The sequence below is a fragment of the Crinia signifera genome, chromosome 1 (genome assembly GCF_055691185.1).
Source record: "Crinia signifera chromosome 1, ASM5569118v1, whole genome shotgun sequence".
In the NCBI taxonomy this organism is placed as follows: Eukaryota; Metazoa; Chordata; class Amphibia; order Anura; family Myobatrachidae; genus Crinia; species Crinia signifera.
In genome coordinates this window covers 170,910,068-170,933,858 of record NC_139217.1, presented here as the reverse complement: position 1 = coordinate 170,933,858, position 23,791 = coordinate 170,910,068, and the positions used below count along the sequence as shown (strand labels likewise).

Genomic DNA, 23,791 nt, shown 5'->3' with positions numbered 1-23,791 from the left:
GTACATTTCAAACCCCCAGGGGTTTCACCAATTTTGATACAAGTGGGCAGTGAAAATGAAAAATTACATTTTTTACACAAAAATGCAGTTCTGGCTCACAATTTTTCATTTTCAGAAGGTATGAAGGAGAAAAAGCACCCCAAAATCTGTGCCCCAATTTCTCCCGAGTATGGCAATGCCTCACATGTGACCAAAAAATACCATTTGGGTGCATGGCAGGACTCAGAAGGGAAGGAGTGATTTTTGGATTTTGCAGCTCAGATTCTGGTGGAATTTTGGTGGGTGCTATGTCGCATTAGCAAGACCCCCCAAGCACCAATACAGTGGAACCCCCCCACAAGTGACCCCATTTTGCAAACTACACCCCTCAGGGAATTCATCTAGGGGTATAGTGTACATTTCAAACCCCCAGGGGTTTCACCAATTTTGATACAACTGGGCAGTGAAAATGAAAAATTACATTTTTTTACACAAAAATGCAGTTCTGGCTCAAAATTTTTCATTTTCAGAAGGTATGAAGGAGAAAAAGCACCCCAAAATCTGTGCCCCAATTTCTCCCGAGTACGGCAATGCCTCACATGTGACCAAAAAATACCAGTTGGGTGCATGGCAGGACTCAGAAGGGAAGGAGTGATTTTTGGATTTTGCAGCACAGATTTTGGTGGAATGAATGGTGGGTGCTATGTTGCACCAATACAGTGGAACCCCCCAACAAGTCACCCCATTTTGCAAAGTACACCCCTCAGGGAATTCATCTAGGGGTATAGTGTACATTTCAAACCCCCAGGGGTTTCACCAATTTTGATACAAGTGGGCAGTGAAAATGAAAAATTACATTTTTTTACACAAAAATGCAGTTCTGGCTCAAAATTTTTCATTTTCAGAAGGAATGAAGGAGACAAAGCACCCCAAAATCTGTGCCCCAATTTCTCCCGAGTACGGCAATGCCTCATGTGTGACCAAAAAGTGGCAGGACTCAGAAGGGAAGGAGTGATATTTGGATTTTGCAGCACAAATTCTGGTGGAATGATGGTGGGTGCTATGTCGCATTAGCAAGACCCCCAAAGCACCAATACAGTGGAACCCCCCCACAAGTGACCCCATTTTGCAAACTACACCCCTCAGGGAATTCATCTAGGGGTATAGTGTACATTTCAAACCCCCAGGGGTTTCACCAATTTTGATACAAGTGGGCAGTGAAAATGAAAAATTACATTTTTTTACACAAAAATGCAGTTCTGGCTCAAAATTTTTCATTTTCAGAAGGTATGAAGGAGAAAAAGCACCCCAAAATCTGTGCCCCAATTTCTCCCGAGTACGGCAATGCCTCACATGTGACCAAAAAATACCAGTTGGGTGCATGGCAGGACTCAGAAGGGAAGGAGTGATTTTTGGATTTTGCGGCTCAGATTCTGGTGGAATGAATGGTGGGTGCTATGTGGCATTAGCAAGACCCCCGAAGCACGGTGAAATTATGAACCTAATAATCCATAGATGTGTGGTATATTTTAAAACACTCCTTTATACATAGGCCGGGTTTGTCGGGGCAAGTGTCACACTGGAAAATAGTTTGCTTTCTTATTCCCTTTTTATAGCAAACTTTGCACCTTTTTTGTGTCCTGCCCTTTTTTCCAGTGGAGGGGATTTCATCAGGAAAATGCTGCCCTGGTACAATACGGGGGCCAGTACTAGAAGTACTGGGGCCCTCTGCCTGCTGGTTCCCAAATATTAGGCCCTTTATGACTTCCTCTTGAAAGTGCATAAATGTCCCCCTCTGGCCGGTAGAACGGAATAGCACGTAAGCGTTATACAGTGCCATCTGGATGATATACACAGCCAGCTTCTTGTACCAGATTTTTGTTTTCCGCAGGGCACTGTACGGCTTCAGTACCTGATCTGAAAGATCCACTCCGCCCATGTACCTATTGTAATCCAGGATACAATTAGGTTTTGAGGTGTGGGTACTGGTACCTCGTACAGGGACGGAGGTGGTACTGTCTCCGTGAATTGTTGTCAGTATAAGGACATCCCTCTTGTCCTTATATTTGACCAACAACATATTTTCGGTGCATATTCCCCTGCTTTCACCCCTTCTCAGTACTTGGGCAATGTGCGTTTTTGGGAGGCCTCTTTGGTTCTTGCGCACAGTACCGCAAGCTGCTGTACCTCTTGAACCAAGGGCCTTAAACAGGGGGATGCTGGTGTAAAAGTTATCCACATATAGGTGATAACCTTTATCCAGGAAGGGGTGCACTAAATCCCAGACAATTTTTCCACTAACACCTACGAGGGAGGGGGGGCATTCTGGCGGTTCAATTCTTGAATCCTTCCCTTCATATACCCTAAACCTGTGAGTGTACCCTGAGGTGCTTTCACACAGCTTATACATTTTTATGCCATACCTTGCCCTCTTACTGGGAAGGTACTGGCGGAATTTAACCCTTCCTTTAAAATGTATAAGGGACTCGTCTATGCAAATGAATTTATCTGGGATGTACATGTCTTCAAATTTGGCACTGAAATGATCAATGACCGGCCTGACTTTGAATAGCCGGTCAAAGGTGGGATCATCTCTGGGTGGGCACTGTGCATTATCGTTGTAATGCAAAAATTTAAGGATCGTCTCAAATCGAGCCCGGGGCATGGCCATACGGTAAAATGGGGTGCTGTACAGAACATCTGTACTCCAATATTGCCTAATTTCTGGCTTTTTTACTATGCCCATATGAAACACCAGACCCCAAAACGTCATCATCTCTACTGCATCTACAGGGGTCCACCTAGCAAATGATGACGTGGGGTTTTGAGCAATAAACTGCTGGGCATATAAATTAGTTTGGTCCACCATTAAATTTATAAAATCATCAGAGAAAAATAATTTGAAAAAGTCAATTTCTCTGAGACCTGTGGAATCAAATTGGATTCCTGGCATGGCCAAAAACTCAGGAACCTGGGGCTCAAAATTGTCTGGTGGTGGGGTCCATACGAGATCAATTATTGGGGGGGGGGGTCTCAGCTGCTCTACGGGGGCGTCTTTGAGGGGGTCCCTCATCACCAGAGGAGGAAGAGGAGCTTAAGGCGAATCCTTCAAATTCCCCGCTTGCATCACTGGCTGTGTCAGAGTCAGAAGCAAGCATGGCATATGCCTCCTCCGCTGAATAAATTCTTCTGGATGACTGGGATGACATTTGGGATGACATTTGGGATGCCATTTTTATTTTTGTGTTACTGGTAGTGAAATGTTTCAACACGTGTATAGTGTAGGGGGGGGTACAAACTTTATTTCAACCCGGGGGGTATGTAGTGTGTAGTGTGTATGTAGTGCAGAAAAAAAAAAATACTTTATACAAAAAAAAAAATTGAAGGGGTTAAAAAAAAAAAAAAATTGAAGGGGTTAAAAAAAAAAATTGAAGGGGTTAAAAAAAAAAATTGAAGGGGTTAAAAAAAAAAAAAAAAAGGTCCTGCGCCAAAAATTGAGCACAGATGTTGGTCAGTAACGTCCGTCACTGAACAGCGCTCAAAGGCAACAGGAATTTGATCAAAAAAAAAAAAAATAGATCAACCCTGTGCCGAAAAAGATGATCAGTGATGTACGTCACTGATCAGCGCACAGCGGCCACAGGACACCCACAAAATCACAGTGTGTGTAAAAAAAAAATTAAAAAAAGACCCCACAGCACACACAAAAAAAAAAAAAGGTGATCAGTGATGCGACACTGATTACCAGTGAGGGGCAGCAGGTGCACAACCTTTGGTGCAACTGACAGTGCAACTGGCAGGTATATATAAAAAAAAAAAAACCTCTGCACCCCCAAAAAGTTGCTGATCACCTCAGATATAGTGATCAGCACAAAAGGCGGGGGCAGCAGACACAAAATTTAGCACTCTCTATCACTCTCTGTCACTATCTCTCTCTATCTCTCTATCTCTCACTATCTAACACTCTATGACACTGCAGCAGCAGCACTGACAGGTATATATATATATAAAAAATACCCTGCGCCCCCAAAAAGTTGCTGATCAGTTAATTTATACTGATCAGCACAAAAGGGGGGGCAGCAGTCAGTTATATAAAAAATATATAGCACAATCTGTCACTATCTCTATCTCTCTCTCTCTATCTCTCTCTATCTCTCTATCTATAACTATCACACTGCAGCAGCACAAAATATAGCACTCTCTGTCACTAGGCCTCTATCTCTCTCTATCTCTCTCTATCTCTCTCTCTATAACTATATCACACTGCAGCAGCACAAAATATAGCACTCTCTGACACTATCTCTCTCTATCTCTCTCTATCTAACTAACGCTATTACACTGCAGCAGCACAAGTTCACAACACAGGAAGTCACAAGTAACAGGATCCAGGAAGCATCCAGCACACTACAAGCAGTGATGAAGCAGGCAAGATATTTGCAAGGATCAGGTAAGTATTTTGCAAGGTTCTGGTCAGTATATCGCGGCAGCTAGGCACGGTGACCGCACTGCACGCAATTCCAGACCGGAATGGCGTCTGCAGTGCAGTCACCGTTAGTTTAAACCCCCCTCCATGGCTGTGATTGGTCCGTCGGTCCGACGGACCAATCACGGCCTTTGGGGGCGGGCGGGGTGAGGTGGGGTGACACCAGTGTCACCCTTACACCCCGCGGTGATTGGTGCTGTACTTTACAGCACCAATCACCTCCGATCGTGTGTCACCGGCGAACGTTATTCGCCGGTGACACAGAAAACGCTGTAATTGGCTGTTCACACTGAACAGCCAATCACAGCGATCGCCGACGGGGGGGGCGGCATCGCAGCCCCCCCTGGGCATGCACGGACATGTCTGCTGTCAGGGACAGCAGACATGTTGAAACTGTCACCGCGTCTATAGACGCGGTGACAGTTAAATGCCATGACGTACATTTACGCCATGTGTCGGGAAGTACTTCCCGACCATGACGTAAATGTACGTCAATTGTTGGGAAGGGGTTAAGGGCAAGGCTTATTTTCCTCCACTGCAATGTAATATGTGAGCTATGATTTCCTGCCATTTTAGTCTAACCTGCAGGTCATATTGATCATGTCTGTGTGAGCATCAGACATGCAGACATTGAAGTAATTGTGCAGTATTTTATAACATCTTTATTTGGTCAATGCATAAGAAAATTCTGTAAAAAGGCATTTTGAATGTGTGGTTATTCATTAAGCTCGGTGAAGTGATTAAGAGTCTGGTTTTTATCACCGGCCAATCAGCTCCTAACTTTGAAGTTACAGGCTTGGTTTAAAAAATGACAAGTAGGAAATGATTGGCCGGTGATAAAAACCAGACTCTGAAATTGCATGAATTGTTACCTGGAGGAAAGAGTATTGGTATATCGAGAAGCAATATTTGACTATTTAGCACCAACTGTTTAATGTATGATGTAGAAGTCGTAAAGCTTCACACTTTAGATCACTCCATGGAAAATACAAGAAAAATATATAACCTTTTTGTGATGGTCAAGCAGAGAGAGCAGTGGGAGTCCAGGCACTTACCAGACCTGGTGCTGTGGCCTTCTTACCCGGTGAGGTAGTGGGCTGTAAGCACTCGGTGTGGTCCGGGACAGGGCACCACCATGTTGTTTGTCTCGGTCAGGTGATCGGTCAGGAGGCAATTTTGGGATCACCTGACCACTGCAGCCTATGGTGTCTGACATTGTTCAAATGGAGGTTTCTGTGCTCCTCAGCATGCTCCGTAAGAACCTGCTCCTCAAGACTCTTGAAGCATGACTCTTTTATTACACAGGGTAAAATACTTATTGTGGTATTTAATTGTAACTGACAATGACTGATCTCAAGAAACACAATAGCAAATATAATTTAAATATGCTATAAAAAACAAATACAGAAGCTTAATCTCTTAATCATTGCAGAAACTAAGTAATTAAATAAGGCGTGGATTTGTCAAATGGAGCATCTACGAAATTTCCAGACTACTTACTTGGTAAATGTATTTTTATTGATCTAGAAAGACTAACAAAACTCAATTGCCGAATCTGCATATTAAGTGTCAGTGAGATAAGATATTCTTCCCGGGCTCCAGTAAGAGCAAAGGACATTGCTATCTTAATCAATATTCTATCTTGTTCAGCAAATCCTTGTATCCCTTTCCATTCTGATTTTTTCACTGACTGTCATTATATTCTTGAAGGGCAATCCATTTATAGAATAGCAACACACAAATAAAAGCACAGGACTTTGCAACACAAGAAAACATTTCTTTGTAAACCTCCACAGACCTGAATTTAGCTATTTCAGACAATAGAGGTCAACTTCAAAGATGGGCATTCTGTGCTTTCGCTTTATTATTTTGAACTGTGGTGGTAAAAATATGGTTATATATTTTGTAAAACAATTAATAAACAACCTAATTAAATAATCATTGTCCTATTATTTTTACATTATTTTATTTATAGATTTAATTTTAGCTACATTTTTGTTAGCTTCCTTTTTAATATATTCTGTGCAGTTTAAACCTTAATTCTTTATTGCATTTATACATAAAGTATGCATTTACCAACATCTTTGGTTTCAGTGGCTCTCCGCAGACCGATTAACAATAGGGCGGATGTGACACCAGCCCCAGGCCTCTACATAAAAAATAGTAGGGTCATCATTACGACAGCATGATAATGACTAGCCGCCAGGCTAACCACATGGTCAACCATAAATCTTAAATATTAAAATTTTATTTCTTGGGCTTCCGGGAGGTGGACCTAGGACTCGGTCACACTTTTAGAGAGCTCTCCAGTCTCCAGGGCCACAAGACCGGCCCCGACCCGCAGGCGAGCAGAGACACACACCCCACACTCACCTGGGGTGTAGGAGATAGCGGTGGGCGAAGCGACGCCGTTTCCAGCTCCCCACCACCGTTTTCCCCGGAATCCAGGCACGAACAGGTGCCGCCGAGGGGATCCGCCGCCATCTTGATTCCGGCGGAGCGCGCCACATACCACCGGGCGCTCGCGCCCACACTGCCCGTGGACTGCTGGCGGGACACGGACGTGGGCACCGCATCGTCAGCTGCCTCCCAAGACACCGGAGGCGCTGACCGACGGCAGGAGGCCGCGCGGATCTGACTCGCCCGGCCGCCATCTTGGTAGAGGCGGCCGCTTCTCACTGATCTCCCGGGACCCAGCCTACAGCGCAGACACACCGGAGGGGATCCCGCACATCAGAGGACCCCCCAAGGTGAGGCACATAACGCCCTAAACGGAGGGGGAGCAGTCTGGTGCCCCCCTCACACCAAGACATCACGCGGCCGCCATTTTGGGCCCAGAGCCAGACACAAACTACCATCTACTAACAGCCCCAAGACCCTGAGGTAGGCTGCCAAGCAGCAGGTCATAGGTGAGAGGTGAGGACTGAATACTCCCATACCCACCTTGCCACTAACTACCACCTGACTGACCACCCACCTGCAGCACGCAGTGCGACCATCACCTGCAGCCCCAATCCCACACAGAAGACCACCCATTTGTGCAAGAGGCTTGAAACTACACCCCACCACCTACAACTGCGTGCAGCCACTCTGCTCCAGGGCGAGAAGAGATAATAACTCTCCTGCTTTACCACTGCCCGACTACGGTCAAGCACACAGCAAATAGTGGGGAAAGGATATTACCCGCACTTCAATCCAACTGCACTCCCACCTATATTTACAGAAGCTGCCCCTGTCTCCCCTCCACCCGGTCACACCCAAGAAATCAACCATCAGGGTGTGCAACGGCCCCCCGAAAGTTACTCCTCGGGCCCACCTTCACTCTACTTACCTGGTACAGTAGACACATTTGTCTCACACAATATGGAGAAATACGTGGCAAAAGCCCAGAGATCCAACAGGGGCTCCCAAAGCCAAAAGCAAAAGGACAAACTCACAACCATTTGCCAGGCTTCCTCCCCCCGGTCGCCCGGAATAGCTAACACAACTGACCCTCTCGATGAGTCTGTGCAACAAAACTCCACGGCTGCACTATCAGCCAAAGATATCTCGGATATCCTTTCACCATTGCTGGACTCCAAGTTGGCCCCTATATTGGAAGCCATCAACAAGGTGACCGAACAAATTTCACAACACTCCGCCAGACTAACAGAGGTGGAGGATAGAGTCTCTAACTTGGAAGATGACTTCAACACAGCTGCTACCCAAACCCAGGCCCATGAATCATCCATCCAGGCCCTGCTCGACAAAGTGGAAGACCTGGAAAACAGAAACCGGAGGAACATTGGCCTACCAGAAAGTGTTAAGCCCCGAGACCTCCTATCGTTTGTCTCAGTATGGCTGCCTGAACAACTGGGCGTTCCAATGACAGGTCCCATAGTGGTGGAAAGAGCTCATCGAGTGGGCCCTGACCGCCAATCTGCCCAACAAAAACCCAGGCCCGTCATTTTCAAGCTCCTAAATTACCTGGATAAAGTGAAGCTTTTAGAGGCATACCGCAAAGTCACATCACTCACTTATGAAACCTCACGTCTCCTGTTATTTCAAGACTTCTCTTATCAAGTCTCCACTAGGAGACGCGAATTCTCCCCAATTTGCAAGGAACTTTTCGATAACAACATCCGATTCGCTCTCCTATACCCAGCCAAACTGCGTGTGACACATGACGGACAATCCCATTACTTCGACTCGCCTGAAACTGCCCGGAACTTTGTTCGGTCCTTAGATAAGAGTCCGCCACGCTCCACCACGGCTGACAATGACTGATGTCGAATCCGGCTGAGTATACAACAGTTTTTGCCTCATGTTTACAGTCAAAATGTTTACCCTGTTTAGATATATTCTGCCACTAAAGTTTATGGTTTTGCTATTTTTACTGTGGCAGTTGCTGCCAAAACTAGATACCTTGCCGAGGAGGTGGGGTCTGTGGCCTACGGGCCCCCCTAGTGTTATAGTTGTAATGTATTGTTACCTGGCTATTCAATTCACACTACCTATTCCTTCTGTTCTCAAGAGTTACATAGATACAAATAGGCAACCCGTTTGGTTGTCGTACTGGGTTCAAAAAAAGTTAGAAAAAATTGACAGGATTAAAACTAAGCTTATTGTGTTAGTCCATTTACGATGCCTGAACTACTTGACAGTCCGGGAGTATTCCTCCCGGTTTGCTGACGGTTCATTGACTGGTCCCCCACCCGCTCGCTGGGACGGGTGGGACACCAAGACAGAAAAATACTCGGCTAAAGTTCCCCCTGCTCAGGGCATTGGATGAGTGTTCAACCGCCTAATGCAACATCACAGTCGCACTCCGTGAAGTCAAATCTTACACTGGTTTCATGGAATGTAGAGGGCCTTAACACCCCCATAAAAAGAAAAAAAGTCTTGTCTCATGTACGTAAATTTAAACCAGACATTGTCTTCCTCCAAGAAAGTCACTGGAAGGCTTCAGACCCAAATGTCCTCAGAGATAAATGGATTGGGGAATGCAGGGCGGCCTCCTTCCCCACCAAATCCAGGGGAGTACTAATAATTTTTAGGAAATCGCTCAATTACTCCATAGTGTCGGAATGGGCAGACCCCGACGGACGTTTCCTTTTCCTGAAAGTGTATATTGAAAACAAACTATATACTTTAGCTTGTATATATGCTCCTACAGGACACAATGTTGGTTTCTTCTCAGACCTTTACACGAACCTACAAGGTTGGGCAGAGGGTATTTTAATAATAGGTGGTGATCTTAACACAATATTAGATCCCCTAGTGGATGTTACAACTCCCGCAAATAGGCACCCTGGAAACAGACAAACACCCCCGACCCTTGCCCTAATGATCGATGCCCTACACTTGATTGACCCCTGGCGCTTCCTACACCCGTTGGCTAGAGAATACACCTTCTTCTCCCACCCTCACTCCTCGTTTTCCAGGTTAGACTACTGGCTATTGGATAACTCCATATTGCATAGAGTCGAGGACTCCAGGGTCTCAGATATTCTTATTTCTGATCATGCACCGATCACTTTGAAGCTGTCTCTAGACACTCCAACTAAACAGTCCTTTAACTGGCGCTTTCCGGACTATCTGCAAGACTCTCTAGATTTTAAGAACTACCTGACACAAATGTTCCTTAACTATACCAATGATAATAATATTCATAGGGAGGACATCAACCTCTTTTGGCTGGCCTCAAAACCAGTATTAAGAGGTCATGTCTTAGCATATGTCTCGTCCCAAAAGAAAAAACATCACCTTAAACTCACGAAGGCCTCGAAAGAGGTCTCTGTGGCATACTCCCGACTATTGGCCTCCCCGTCCGACATGAACCGGACCATATATAAAGATGCCAAATCAGCCTATGATACCATTGTAACAGAAAGGGCCAATGTACAGCATCAGTTTCAGAAAAATAAATATTTCCGATGGGGTAACCGACCGGGTAAATTGCTGGCAAACTTAGTCAAATCAGCCACGGGTCACAAACCCATCTCAACATTAAAATCTGATGCAGGGAATGTTCTTACAGATCAGGACCAAATCACTAAACTTTTCCTTTCCTACTTTGAATCCCTTTACCAAGCCCCCCCAACACACCAAAGGAATATAACTGAATTTCTACAAACAGCCAAGTTACCTCAACTTTCCTCTGAACATAGAGAACTGTTAATGTCACCAGTTAGCGAAGGGGAGATAGAAAACGTCATCAAAACACTGCCCCTCCACAAAACACCAGGCCCAGATGGTCTCTCGGCCTCCTACTATAAACTGCTTACCCCCCAGATAATCCCCCTATTAAGTCAGCTATATAATGCTATTCTTACTGGAAAGCCTGCCCCACAAAATTTCAATGAAGCTAGAATAATTCTTATCCCCAAACCTAACAAAGATCATAATCTAGTCTCCTCCTACAGACCTATCTCTCTGCTCAACCAAGACTTCAAAATTTTTACAAAACTCATTGCTTCACGGTTACAGTCAATTCTTCCATCCCTTCTACTCCCCCAACAGACAGGATTTCTTAGAGATCGACACTCAGTACACAACGTGAGATCATTGATAGCAGCCATGTATAAAGTTCACCTTACCCAAGCCAAACAAACAATAGTCCTCAGCTGCGATGCAGACAAAGCCTTTGACAGGGTATCCTGGCATAATTTAGCTTCCCTACTACACACTCAGAATTTTGGCCCCGAATTTGTTCAAGTTTTCCAGACCCTGTACCACGAGCCCTCTGCTTTCCTCACCATCAATAATGCAAATTCAATCCCCTTCCGGCTATACAGAGGCACCCGCCAAGGATGTCCACTATCTCCCTTGCTGTTCAACCTGGCACTGGACCCACTCATAAGACACTTTATACTTAACAAAAATTGGAGAGGGGTCCAACTCGCGCAAAAAGAACTAAAGGTGTCAGCATTTGCTGATGACCTCTTACTTTACATCTCCAACCCGAAACAAGCAATCCCCACCATACTCGAAACCCTATCAGAATTTGAGAAAGTTGGAGGGTTCAAAATAAATCATTCCAAGTCAGAAGCATTGGCCTTCTTCCCGGAGGCTAAATTAGGATGGGGAGACTCGTTTCCCTTCAGATGGGCACCCGATGAAGGGATTACTTACCTAGGTATTAAAATTCCAACACACCCTGCCCAATTATATGCCCGGAATCTTGAGCCGCTATGGTCCAAAACCACGACAGATTTCGCTAGATGGGCTCACCTACCCCTGTCCTACATAGGTAGATGCTACCTGTACAAAATGATTGCTTTCCCCCGCATTCTATACATACTACAAATGTTGCCCATCATCCCCTCCAAGAGGGATATAGCAAGACATAATAAAGAACTTTCGAAGTTTATATGGTCCGGAAAGCGCCCACGAATATCATTGTTTAAAATGCAACAGAAAAGAGACCTGGGAGGACTCAACTTGCCATGCCTTAGAACATATGCTATGGCAGCTAATTATCGGATAGCGCTAGATTGGATAACAGGCTCAAACACATACGCAAATTTCTCCGAAGAGCAAAGCTTTGTTCCTAACATCAATCTAATAGCTTTACTACACAAGACACCACAGGCCATGCCAGAGGAAGCCAGGAACAATCTTCTTCTCCACACCACCTGCATGGCATGGAGATTAGTTAGGAACAACGTACAAACCTCAAAGCACAGATCTATTTTTCTCCCCTTATGGGGCAACCCAGATTTTATACCTGGTCAACTCTCTGGTGTGTTCAGGGGATGGAGTAGTGGAGGCCTACGATACATTGCAAACTTTCTGAAATTAGACTCTTTGGTCTTTATGTCATACTCAGATTTGAAAGACAAATACCCACGCCTGCAGATCTCACATTTTACATACATCCAGGTGAAATGTTACGCTCAGTCGGTATTACCACTACCGGACCTGCCTTCTAAACTTTGCACTCTTGACAAACTAATACACACACGGTTAGAGAAACCCCTACCTACTTCTCATATCTACGACCTATGTCGGAAATGTGTGTCACTAGAACAACCCCCAAGGGGTTTCTTGAAATGGCAGAACGATTTCCCCGAACTAACCATGAAAACAATGCTGACAGCATACCAATCCCTAAACAAAAGCCTAACTTCCACCTCCTACATAGAAATGCACCAAAAACTCTTACATAGATCATATTTCACCCCCAAACTTAAATTTCTCACCGGGGGAGCCCCTGATGCCAACTGCTACAAGTGTAGCAGTCCGGATGCAGACTTAGTACACTGCATATGGTCCTGTGATGTGGTGCAATCCATCTGGACCGAATTCCAAGACTTCATCAAATCAAAACTCAAGATTGATTTTGCCATTTCAAAGGCCTGGGTTTTTTGGGGACAATATCCAACCACTGACCGTAAACGCCTTTCACCAGGCGTCAGGTTATTATTGGTGAAATTAGCTGCGACGGTTAAAAAAACTATTCTGTCGGAGTGGATTTCCCCAACCCCCTCCTCTTTGTCCCTAGCCTTTCCTAGAATGATGTACCTGTTCATGATGGACTGGTCGGAGACCTCCATTCAAAAAGAAAAACGCACAAAGAAGTTCTTTAATACCTGGTTACCCTATGTACAAACCTTGTCTACACCTCTGAAAACAGCCCTAAGAAACTCTTTTTCTGACACCACCTGGTATCTAACTGAATCATTGTCTAACGACCCTCCTTTTTAGTGCTAGATTTAAAGATAAGATGTGATTGTGATGTAACACCTTAAACCGTCATGCAAGCTGACCAATTGTTTTGTAAATTACTTTTAACATTGTTGTAACCCGATCTGTCAAGTATAACAACGTTCAAATAACATTTATTTTGTACGCACATGTCTTTTACCTGTCAATAAAAGATAAAAAAAAAAAAAAAATTTATTTCTTTTTTCCTCACAATGAGGCAATTTTCCTATTATTAATAAGGAGAGAAAGGGTAACTCAGTTGATGCTGTCAGAAAAGGAGCATGAACTTCTATTCAATGTATGGTGTCAGTCTCCAAATAAAAAACGCAAACCAAAAATATATTGGAATTCAATTCAAATATACTGTATACAGCTTGATTGGAATAAAATAGTTTTGAAGTTATAAATATACTGTATCGCAAATAAAACTAGGAATTACACATTTCACAAACAACATAAAAATCATTAATAACTGATGTAAATAAGACACAATTCTGTATATTTAGAACCACTGATCAGTCTAATAGTATTGCTGAAAGTAAGTGGCATACCTGCTTCATTATACAGAGCAATATATGTAAAATCTTCATCAGGGCCACCAGTCATTTTTCTTTGACAGGACAAACCTCCACAGGGCAGGTTTGTTCTTCCCCAAAATACTCACCAGTGAAGGGGCTGCCGCTGCTCCCCTGCAGCTGCTGCCCCCCGTTGGGCATTCAGTTGCTCAGGTGCGTTTGGGCACTCAGGTAATCAGGTGTTCGGGCGCCCAGGTGATTATGGCAGGGAAAGGCAGCGGGGGCAGCGTACGATGGACAGGGTGAGCGATGAGGAGGTGGAGAGATCGATGATGGGGTTGGAGCAGCCGTGCGGGTGGTGCTACCAGATGTTGCACCACTAAAAGCACCACACCTAAATATCTGTGTTATGCCCGGAAATCAACCTGGGGAGAACGGGCTGACAGCTTAGTTTCGAAAATTTCCGAGCATACCACCAATGGAGTTAAGGGGGGACTGTAGGGACTATTATCTTGGACCCGGAGAGAAATGAGGCCCGCCTCTGCTGATGCGAAAGAGGTTCAAAATGTAGAGAAAGGTCCTCAACTAAATGGCCACAATTATGGTTTACACAAAACAACTGACAATATGGAATAAGAAATATATAGGAACACAAGGAAGCATCAGCTGACAGTGGTTAGGCAGGAGAATATGGGTGAGATTTAATAGGATGAGAGATTCTGAAAGTGAGAGATTGGGTAAGAAATCTCCAATTTTTTTAAAGCAGCAATCATTTACACTGCAAAATCAAACTGGTTTTGCAGTGTAAATGATTGCCGCTTTAAAAAAACTGGAGATTTCTTACCAAATCTCTCACTTTCAGAATCTCTCATCCTATTAAATCTCACCCTTAATCTCTGTGAGAAGGAAGTGGCCAAGGTTTATACAGTATGTATGATAGGGAGGTATGTGGTACAGGGGGGTGTGGATCAGTTGGTCACCAGCAAGTTATTAGACACCATTAAGTCGACATGCATTTAGGTCAACATGTAGGAAGGTCGACATGAGTCTAGGTTGACAGGGTCATAAGGTCAACAGGGTCATTAGGTCGACAGGGTCATTAGGTCGACATTGGTAAGGATCGACAGGGATATTAGGTCAACATGTGTAAGGTAGACAGTGAAAAAGTCGACAAGGTTTTTTTTGTAATGTCGGCACATGTCGGCACAAAAAAACAGTAAAATAAAACCCCAAGTTGACCTAATGACCCATTTTGCCCTAATGACCCTGCCGACCTAACCCATGTCAACTTAATGACCCCGTCGACCTAACCTATGTTGACCTAATGACCCTGTCGCCCTAACCCATGTCGACCTAATGCTTGTCGACCTACTTGGTGGTAACCCAATGACCGTATCCCATACAGTATACGTATCACCCACACTCATTACTAGATCCCATTCAAGATTTTTGTCAGGCAGCACCCACCCAATCAAGCGTTCCCTGTTTTATCACTGGTGTTTCCAATTGTAAAGCGCAACGGAATATGCTGCGCTATATAAGAAACTGTAAATAAATAATATAATAACTGAAGGTGAAGTGTATATCAAGGGTGTTTTTGTCTAAAGAAATTAGACAATCCCTAACCCAAATGGTATCCAGATAGCTGACAGACAATGTTTTGGTTGATAGTCAATAGGATGACACCAAAAGGTGACATTCATCTGCAAGTTTCCCTGTTACAGTGCCACCAGTCCACACTGTGATAGCCGGGTGCCGGACGGGGTCCCGACAGTCGGGATCCCAACAAGCATTTACCCGACTGTCATAACACCGACAGCCGGGTTCCCGACAGTCACCTGCTATTTTCCCTCAGCGAGCGTGCAAGGGGCTTAGTTGCGCTCACCATGCTGTCTGGGTCCGGCCAGTCAGGATCCCTACGTCGGGTGAATGACTGTCGGGATCCCGACTGTCGGACCCCTGTACCACAGCCGTGATAGCCTAGACCTGGTAGAATATTTTTCAAAGGACCCCATGGCATTTGTCTCCTTTAAATTGCTGCTACCTGTCCCAGACAGCAAAGCTGTGCGCATGATTATCATTGCCAGCACTGATCTTGTTTTTAAGGGACTTCACTTCAGCATTTAAGTGTAATTGTGCTTCTATTTCACCCTAACAAATTAAACATTTTAGCTATTTCAATAAATTAGTATTCTGAACATATATTTCTGTTCAATTCATCCCTACTGTATATATATATATATATATATATATATATATATATATATATACCCATGACCCATAACTATTACCATGTTTTGTATAAATGGAGTGGACATACATCTAAGAGCAGTGGGGAGGGGGGATTGTAGAGAAGGGCAGACAGACTCCACATTCCTTGTTCTGCATTGTCTGTAAATCAATAACAAAGCACCTAGGATTCATAAGGATGACCCCTACAGAAAAGGACACATTGACTGCCTAAAGTGTGGTTTACTCTTTTCTCCGATCAATAATCTACATAATATTGTTTGTGTCAATTTTATAAATGAATGGAAAATGTTTATTTTTCAGGCAAAGGGCCAGGAATAAAGCTTGCAATCCAGTGAAACATAGGAATAATGAATGTACTGTATGCATTCCTCCAACCTTTGTAACTATGTATACAGCACTGCTTCAACAACTGTACAAAGTGCCACTTTTATTACTCACGGTTTACCAAGCAAGGTCACTCCTTATAACTACTTGCTGAATAGAGCATTTCCAGGATTTTTTTAAGCTAAAAATGTTTGTGTTCTTGTTATAGTTATGTATAAACGATACCAGTGTAGTGCTGAAGCATATCATGTGCTTGCCTACTATGTATTATTATGCCTCTACAACCCCCCTGCTGCTAGGATGTCAAACCAGATACTCACATACTCTATCATTACTTGTATGATATAATATATAAATATAATCATGACCTGTGATTTTTGCAGACATCGTATAGCCCACAAATTCACCTTCTAGTCTCTAGACTGTACCTGGAAATGATATCCATATCTTGACAGGTAATGTACTGAGTCATTGTTTACTGTGAAACTGGAGATATTTACAGCTCTGCAGAGAGAGAAAGAGAGAGATGTCACGTAGCAAATACTAGCAGGGCAAGAGACTCATACAGTGTTAGTAGAGTGAGGAGAAGAGACAGGCAGTGGTGGCAGGGTGGGGTGAACAGGGCCGGTGCAAGGCACCGGAGCGCCCCAGGCAAGTCGGGGTGGGGGCGCCCCGGTGCCGGGGGGGTGGGGGGGTGTACCTGTGGAAAAAACTTGCGGCCCCGGCATCCCTGCAGTGCAGGAGTGGTCCGGGGTGTCCGTGCGGCAGTGGTACCTGCGGCGCCGTCATGTGTATAAAGCTGGCTGCGGTAGGCGGGGTCCCTGCAGTGAATAGAAAATAACTAGCGCTTCCCGAGCCGCCGCGCGCATAGCGCTAGTTATTTTCTATTCACTGCAGGGACCCCGCTGGCCGCAGCCAGCTTTATACACATGACGGCGCCGCAGGTACCACTGTCGCACGGACACCCCTGACCGCTCCAGCAAGTTTTTTACACAGTTCGCTGGGGGTGAGGGGCGATCTGCCGCCCTCCAGGTGCCGGCGCCCTAGGCAAATGCCTAGAGCTGCCTAGTGGTGGCGCCGGCCCTGGGGGTGAAGTGGCAGCCATTGGTCGCAGTGTTAGGAGAAGAGGCGGGCAGTACCAGATGGGTGAGTAAAAAAGGTAGGCAGTGCTGCCAGGATGAAAAGAAGAGGCAGGTAATGCTGGGAGTATGAGGAGAAAAGACAGGCAGTGCTGGCAGGTTGAAGAGATGAAGCAAGCAGTGCTGGCAGGGTAAAGAGAAAAGGCTGGCAGTGCTGGCGGGGGGAGGGGAAAAGGCAGGCAGTAGTGGCAGGGTGAGGGGAAAAGACAGGCAGTGATGGCAGGAGGAGGGGAAGAGACAGGCAGCAGTGGTAGCAGGGTGAGGGAAAGAGGCAGGCACTGCTTGCAGTGTGAGAAGAAAATGCAGGCAGTGCTGGGAGGGTGAAAAGGAAAGGCAGGCACTGCTCGCAGGGCGAATAGAAGAGTCAGGCAGTGCTGGCAAGGTGAGAAGAAAAGGCAGGCATTGCTGACAGGCTGAGAAAAAGTGGCAGGAAATTGTGGCATGGTCAGCAGGGATTAGGAAGTAAGTTTTATTTATATAGTGCTCATTCTCCAACAGAACTCAAGGCATTTGATGACAGTACAGGCAAACTGAGGAAAAGAGGCTGGAAGTTTTGGCACAGTGAGGAGGAGAGGCAAGCATTTCTGGTAAAATTAGGAAATACAGGCAGTGCTGGCATGATCAGGTGATCAGGTGAGACAGTGCTGATAGTGAGCAGGATGTTCTATCACAAAAATGCATTTAAACCCCCGTTATCTGGTATTTGGTACGTCGGAAAACCTGCACGCTGGGTTATTGCTGCGGGGGGTATGATCAGCAACACACTGAAGCCTAGTTGCTTCTTACCGCATCCCCGCATGGGCCACTGCCATGCCACACTGGCAGTGCCTCTCCCCCCTCAACTGAGTCCGGGCAGCCTTCTGCTGTGCTGCCAGGACAAGTGACCTCCTCCTCCCTAGCCCTGTACTTTCCCTTCCAGGTGCAGGGAGAAGAGACCTGCAGGAGGAGGGGGGAGAGCCAATGGGGATCCACTCACCCCAGGCTGGCTGCTTCGCAAAAGGCAGTTATCGCAAGAGCTGCCCTTTTGCGTTACTAATCACATATGTTAGTGTGTTGAAGTTTTGGCTAGGGTGCTAAGAAGCCTTACACCAACCCTGCTTGTGATTCTGGTAATTTCTACCCATTGTGAGGGGAGAGTGAAACAGTGCTGGCAGTATAAGAGGTGGCAGGCAGTGCTGGCAGTGTGTGGAGAATCAGGTAGTGATGGCAGTGTGAGGAGAGGAAGACAGTGCTGGCAGGGTGATGAAAGACAGACAGTGTTGGCAGGATGAGGGGAGGCAGGTAGTGTTGGCAGTATGAGATGAGGAAAGACTAGCATGGTGAGGAGGGCGAGGAGGATGATGAGGAGGAGGGAAATGGAGAGGAGCATAGGAAGGCAGTGCTGGCAGTATGAGGGAGGCATCAATGCTGAAAGTGTGAGGAGAGACTGGCATGGTTAGGAGGAGGAGAAGGCAGTATTAGGCAGGCAGTGCTGGGAGGTAAAGGAGGAGAGACAGGCAGTATTGGCAGTGTGAGGGGAGGCAGGTAGTGTTGGCAGTATGAGATGAGGAGAGACTAGCATGGTGATGAGGGTGAGGAGAAAAAGGGAAATGGAGAGGAGCATAGGCAGGCAGTGCTGGGAGCTAAAGGCGGAGAGACAGGTAGCATTGGTAGTATGTGGGGTAGGCAGGCAGGCAGTGTCGGCAGTATGAGGGGAGGCAGCATTGCTGAAAATGTGAGGAGCGACTGGCATGGTGAGGAGGAAGAGTAGGAGGAGGGAAAGGCAGTGCTTGCATAGAGAGGAGCATATGCATTAGGCAGGCAGTGCTGGGAGGTAAAGGAGGAGAGACAGGCAGTGTTGGCAGTGTGAGGGAAGGCAGGTAGTGTTGGCAGTATGAGATGAGGAGAGGCTAGCATGGTGAGGAGGGTGAGGAGAAAGAGGAAGAGGAGGAGGAAAAAAGGAGAGGAGCATAGGCAGGCAGTGCTGGGAGATAAAGGAGAGAGACAGGTAGCATTGGTAGTATGTGGGTTAGGCAGGCAGGCAGTGTCGGCAGTATGAGCTGAGGCAGCAGTGCTGAAAATGTGAGGAGAGACTGGCATGGTGAGGAGGAAGAGTAGGAGGAGGGAAAGGCAGTGCTTGCATAGAGAGGAGCATAGGCATTAGGCAGGCAGTGCTGGGAGGTAAAGGAGGGTAGACACAGGCAGTGTTGGCAGGGTGAGGGGAGGCAGGCAGTGCTGGCAGGGTGAGGAGAGACAGGCAGGGCGAGGAAAGGCAGACAGTACCGGTAAGGTGAGCAGGAGAATCACGCTGTACTGGCAGGGCGAGAAGGGGGGACAGGTAGTGCTGTCAGTGTAAGCAGAGGCAGACAATGCTGGCAGGGGGAGGAGGGGGGATAGGCGCTGCTGTCAGTGATAGGAGACAGGCATGCACCTTGCTGTACCTTGCACTAAGGAATTCCACCCTGACATTCCTGCCGCCTCCTGGTCCTCCCTCCGCCGCACACGCCTCCATATCAGCGGTAATTGTCATTGTTGCTGTTTCTGGCTAGGGGGAGGGAATTGTTATTCATTGCGGGGGCTGGAGAAAAAAAAAGAGGGTGGAGATAGGTGAATGGAAAGCAAAGGCGAAAGGCCGTCTCCTGCCCTGCAGCTGGGTGAGAGGAGGGGCTGGGAGCAGGTGCCTCTGACTGACTGGAAGTTGCTGTAGGTGTGGAGCCTGAAGTTGCAGCAGCGCTCATCAGCCAGGAGCAGGAGATGCAGCGTGCCCGCACAGCGGCCGCTCTCCCCGGGATATGAGAGTGTGAGCATGGCCAAGGAGCTAAGCCAGGAAGAGGTGCTGGACTTTCTGTGCCAGGGCGGAGGCAAGGTGCCCAATGCCTCGCTGGTGGCTCACTTCAAGCACTTCCTGAGGGACACCCGGGCGCCCGGAGAGCAGCTGCTGAAATGCCGGGAGAGATTCAAGCGCTATGTGAACTCGGTTGCGGTGGTGAAGCAGGAGGGAGCGGTGAAGTACGTGGTGCTCAGAAGCCGCTACCGGGACCTGCTGGGGGAGGACCTGCGGGCACGGACCCCCGAACCCCTGGACCAGCAGCACCCTGAGCCCGGAGACTGCAGACAGGAGGATGTGCCCGGTGCGGTGCAGGTAGGTGGGGGATGGAGCAGCCAAGTCCCAGGGAGTGTGTATCCCTCCCAGGATGTGTATGTACGGCATCCCCAGCACCGTGTACCTGGGACTGCGCCGGCTCCCAATGGCACTGGCGGCCGTATTGGGACTTTGGATGAGAAGATTCTGGATGCCCCTCCAAGTTCTTACATAGAATCCTTTGCTTATGACCGTGCTCCTAAAGTGCAGCATCCCTCATCCCAGCAGAGTCACACATCCCCTCACCAGTCTGTGCCCACCAATGGTGCTTCTACACCACCCTGCATTAAATCCTCACCCCCCAGCAGCACCACTTCACCAGACAACAACACTTCCCTGCCCAGGCTCACACATACTTCTGTGCTGCCAAACCACAGCTTCCCACCGGACAGTAATAATGGACTACCACAGGTTCAGACTAGTCATACACACAGAGCCTCCAGCAAGACCACCTCACCTCCCAGTAACAGCTCCTCATCTTTCTATAAGACTTCTAATTCACCTTTGAACAAATTATCATCACCATTATCATCTTCTTTTGCTGGGAGCCCTGCCACCACTGGGACCCCCTCCCCTGCTTCTAGTGGGCACAGGAGGCACATACCTGGGCATGCAAGGCAAACCGAAGAGATACATGAAACAGCTAATGTTGCTGTTGTCCCTGCCACCCACATGAATGCTGAGGGACAAAAACAGGGACACCATACAGGTTCTGAATTGTCATTGACAAGTTGCCCCCTAAATGATACATTTGCCCATGAAGGGCATGATGACTATTCTAACTATATACAAGGAGAACAGCAAATACATAGTTATTATAATGAGTTGCCAGCATCTCTTCCTTACTCCAGGTACATTAATTCTGCACACCCTTCCCCCTCGCTGCTGTTCCCACAAGAATCAGACTTCCCTCCTCCAGATGTCCTGCTGATGCCAGATTATCAACCAGCAAGTCGCAGCCCCTCCCCTCCTCTACCAGTCAATGATATGCATGGCATGTGGATGTACCAAATGCCTGTCTTTAAAAGCATCAGGTCCAAGCTCTCCTTGCAGGACATGGAGGACTTTGTTGACCAGGAAAGCTGTGGAAGTGAAGGCAGTGACAGTGGTGAAGGTGGTGATTGTGACACAGAGCACAGAGATGAGGAAGATCCTTCCAGTGACTCAAATAATGAAAAGTTTGCACATTACATTGAGAATAAATGTGAGAACACGAGGAGGTGTCCCCCAAATAGGAAATTCCTGAGTATTGTTGAACAGTATAATAAATTACAAATAGCAGGCAATGTTGGGGTGATCGATACTTTGGAATGCGAAATAAAACCTAATGTTAACATTGAAACAAGGAATTCTCCTTACACCGCCAAATCCTTCCTTACTGACCAGGCTCCCATATTGTTTGAGTTGGCTGTGGATCCACCAAGGCACCGAATGAGTTCTCGTCTACAGGAAATAATGTCATCCTCAGATGATGAACTCATTGATCGGGATTATCGAAAGAGAAGGCGCCCATCACGCACTAAGAGACCATTAAACATTGTTCTGGTGCCTCCACAGCCAGATATTGACCACCTTCTGACAGCTAGACCTGTTAACTTAAACCATTTACTTGTAAATAATTTTGCAGCGCAAAAATCTCTCCGCACCCAATATGAACCACACGTGGACAATGCTTCGGTTATTAAAAATTATTTTACTTACAAACCTTCTACAGTACCTTTGGATCCAATGGAGCATGATTGGATTGTTAAATCAGCCTCTGGCTCTTGGCTTCAGGTTTATGGATTATTCATCGAAGACCCCCAATTGGCTTTACGGAAAGATTTCATGTCTGGATATACAGTTCTGCACTGGTTTGCCAAGTATGGCGCTATTGACATGTTCTTTAAGTTTGTCAATGGTGCCAGAAAGGCTGGAATTAAACTGGACTTTAACCTTAAATCCAATGGTGGATATACACCTTTACATATTGCTGCTATCCATGGCCATCACAAAGTAGCTGCCATGTTGGTAGAAAAACTAAAAGTGAATGTGAAACTGAGGGACAATAGCGGCAAAAGGGCCTGGCAATATCTGGGCTGCAACACATCTGGGGAAGTATGGCAGCTCTTGGGAGCACCAAAGGGTAAAACTATTTTTGCATCTCGTGCCTTAAATACTACTTACAATTTAAACATACAAAATGCATCAAGTCAGTTAAATAGAAAACCCACAATAGCAGCATTTCTTAAACCACAACATCAAAAATGGAAAGCACACAATCATTCTGTGTTAAGGGAACGAGAAATCTACAGTGAATGAGAACCCATGTTCATTTGACCTTTGTTACCATGATTATTATTATTTTTTAATATTGCAAAACAAATCCAAATGTTTTTCTCAGCGGAGGCATCCATCTTGTGGGCTGAACCAATATACAGCCTATCTATTTGTTAGGAATGAGTGCTGGTCCTTGATAAATAGTTTAGACCTCAGTCGGCCTGGCTTAATTATAGTCTCTAGTCAGATGAATATAACCACTTCATATGGGTGTGTGTAATTAATTTATGCAGAAATCTTTGTATGTATAGCTGCATTGCCATTTACTCTTAAATGTTACTAACTTCCCCTTCCTCCTCCAAGAGTGTGTGGTTTACCTGGGGCTCTGGCAATCGTCTCACAGACTCAAACACCTGGGGTGTAATGCATAAGGATGAGATATTCAGAAAGTGAGAGATTTGGTAAGAAATCTCCAGTTTTTTAAAAGCGGCAATCATTTACACTGCAAAACCAGACTGGTTTTGCAGTGTAAATGATTGCAGCTTTATAAAAATTGGAAATTTCTTACCAAATCTCTCACTTTCTGAATATCTCATCCTATTACATTTCACCCAAAGAATGATAGATAATAGCCTGTGAGATGGAGGCTTTCCCAGGAATTTCAGTGATTCTGCCCATATTTTTAAAGCTACAATACTCTACGATGCAAAACCAGGTTTTTAAAAAAAAAAAAAAAAATCGGCAAACTTGCAGAAATTCTCAAGCAGTCTGAACCTCACAGGCTTATATATACTGTCCCAAGGCTGAGTGACAATATAGGAGACCCCTCTTGGAGTGTAACTCAGACCTTATTTCAAGAACATCGCAACAGAGACTGATTTCTGATTGGTCCTCCCACACATACCTAAATATTAAATATCCTGTTTATTAAGTGGTAATGCAGCTTTAACTTTGGTTGCATACAAAGAGGTTAGTTTGGACTGAACCACAGGTTGCAAAGAAGTGCTCACTACCTAGGCTCATATGTGTC

At 45.9% G+C, this 23,791-nt stretch overlaps 1 protein-coding gene across 1 annotated transcript; it reads left to right on the top strand.

The window, feature by feature from the left end:
- Positions 1-19,592: 19,592 nt before the first annotated feature.
- Positions 19,593-23,207, top strand: SOWAHB (sosondowah ankyrin repeat domain family member B). The gene has a single exon (XM_083176891.1). It carries the CDS (start codon positions 20,167-20,169, stop codon positions 22,801-22,803), a length of 2,637 nt encoding a protein of 878 aa, XP_083033017.1. The 5' UTR covers positions 19,593-20,166; the 3' UTR covers positions 22,804-23,207.
- Positions 23,208-23,791: the final 584 nt, after the last annotated feature.

Coding starts and splice junctions, on each gene's coding strand:
- SOWAHB (XM_083176891.1), top strand. CDS start 20,167: ATGGCCAAGGAGCTAAGCCAGGAAGAGGTGCTGGACTTTCTGTGCCAG.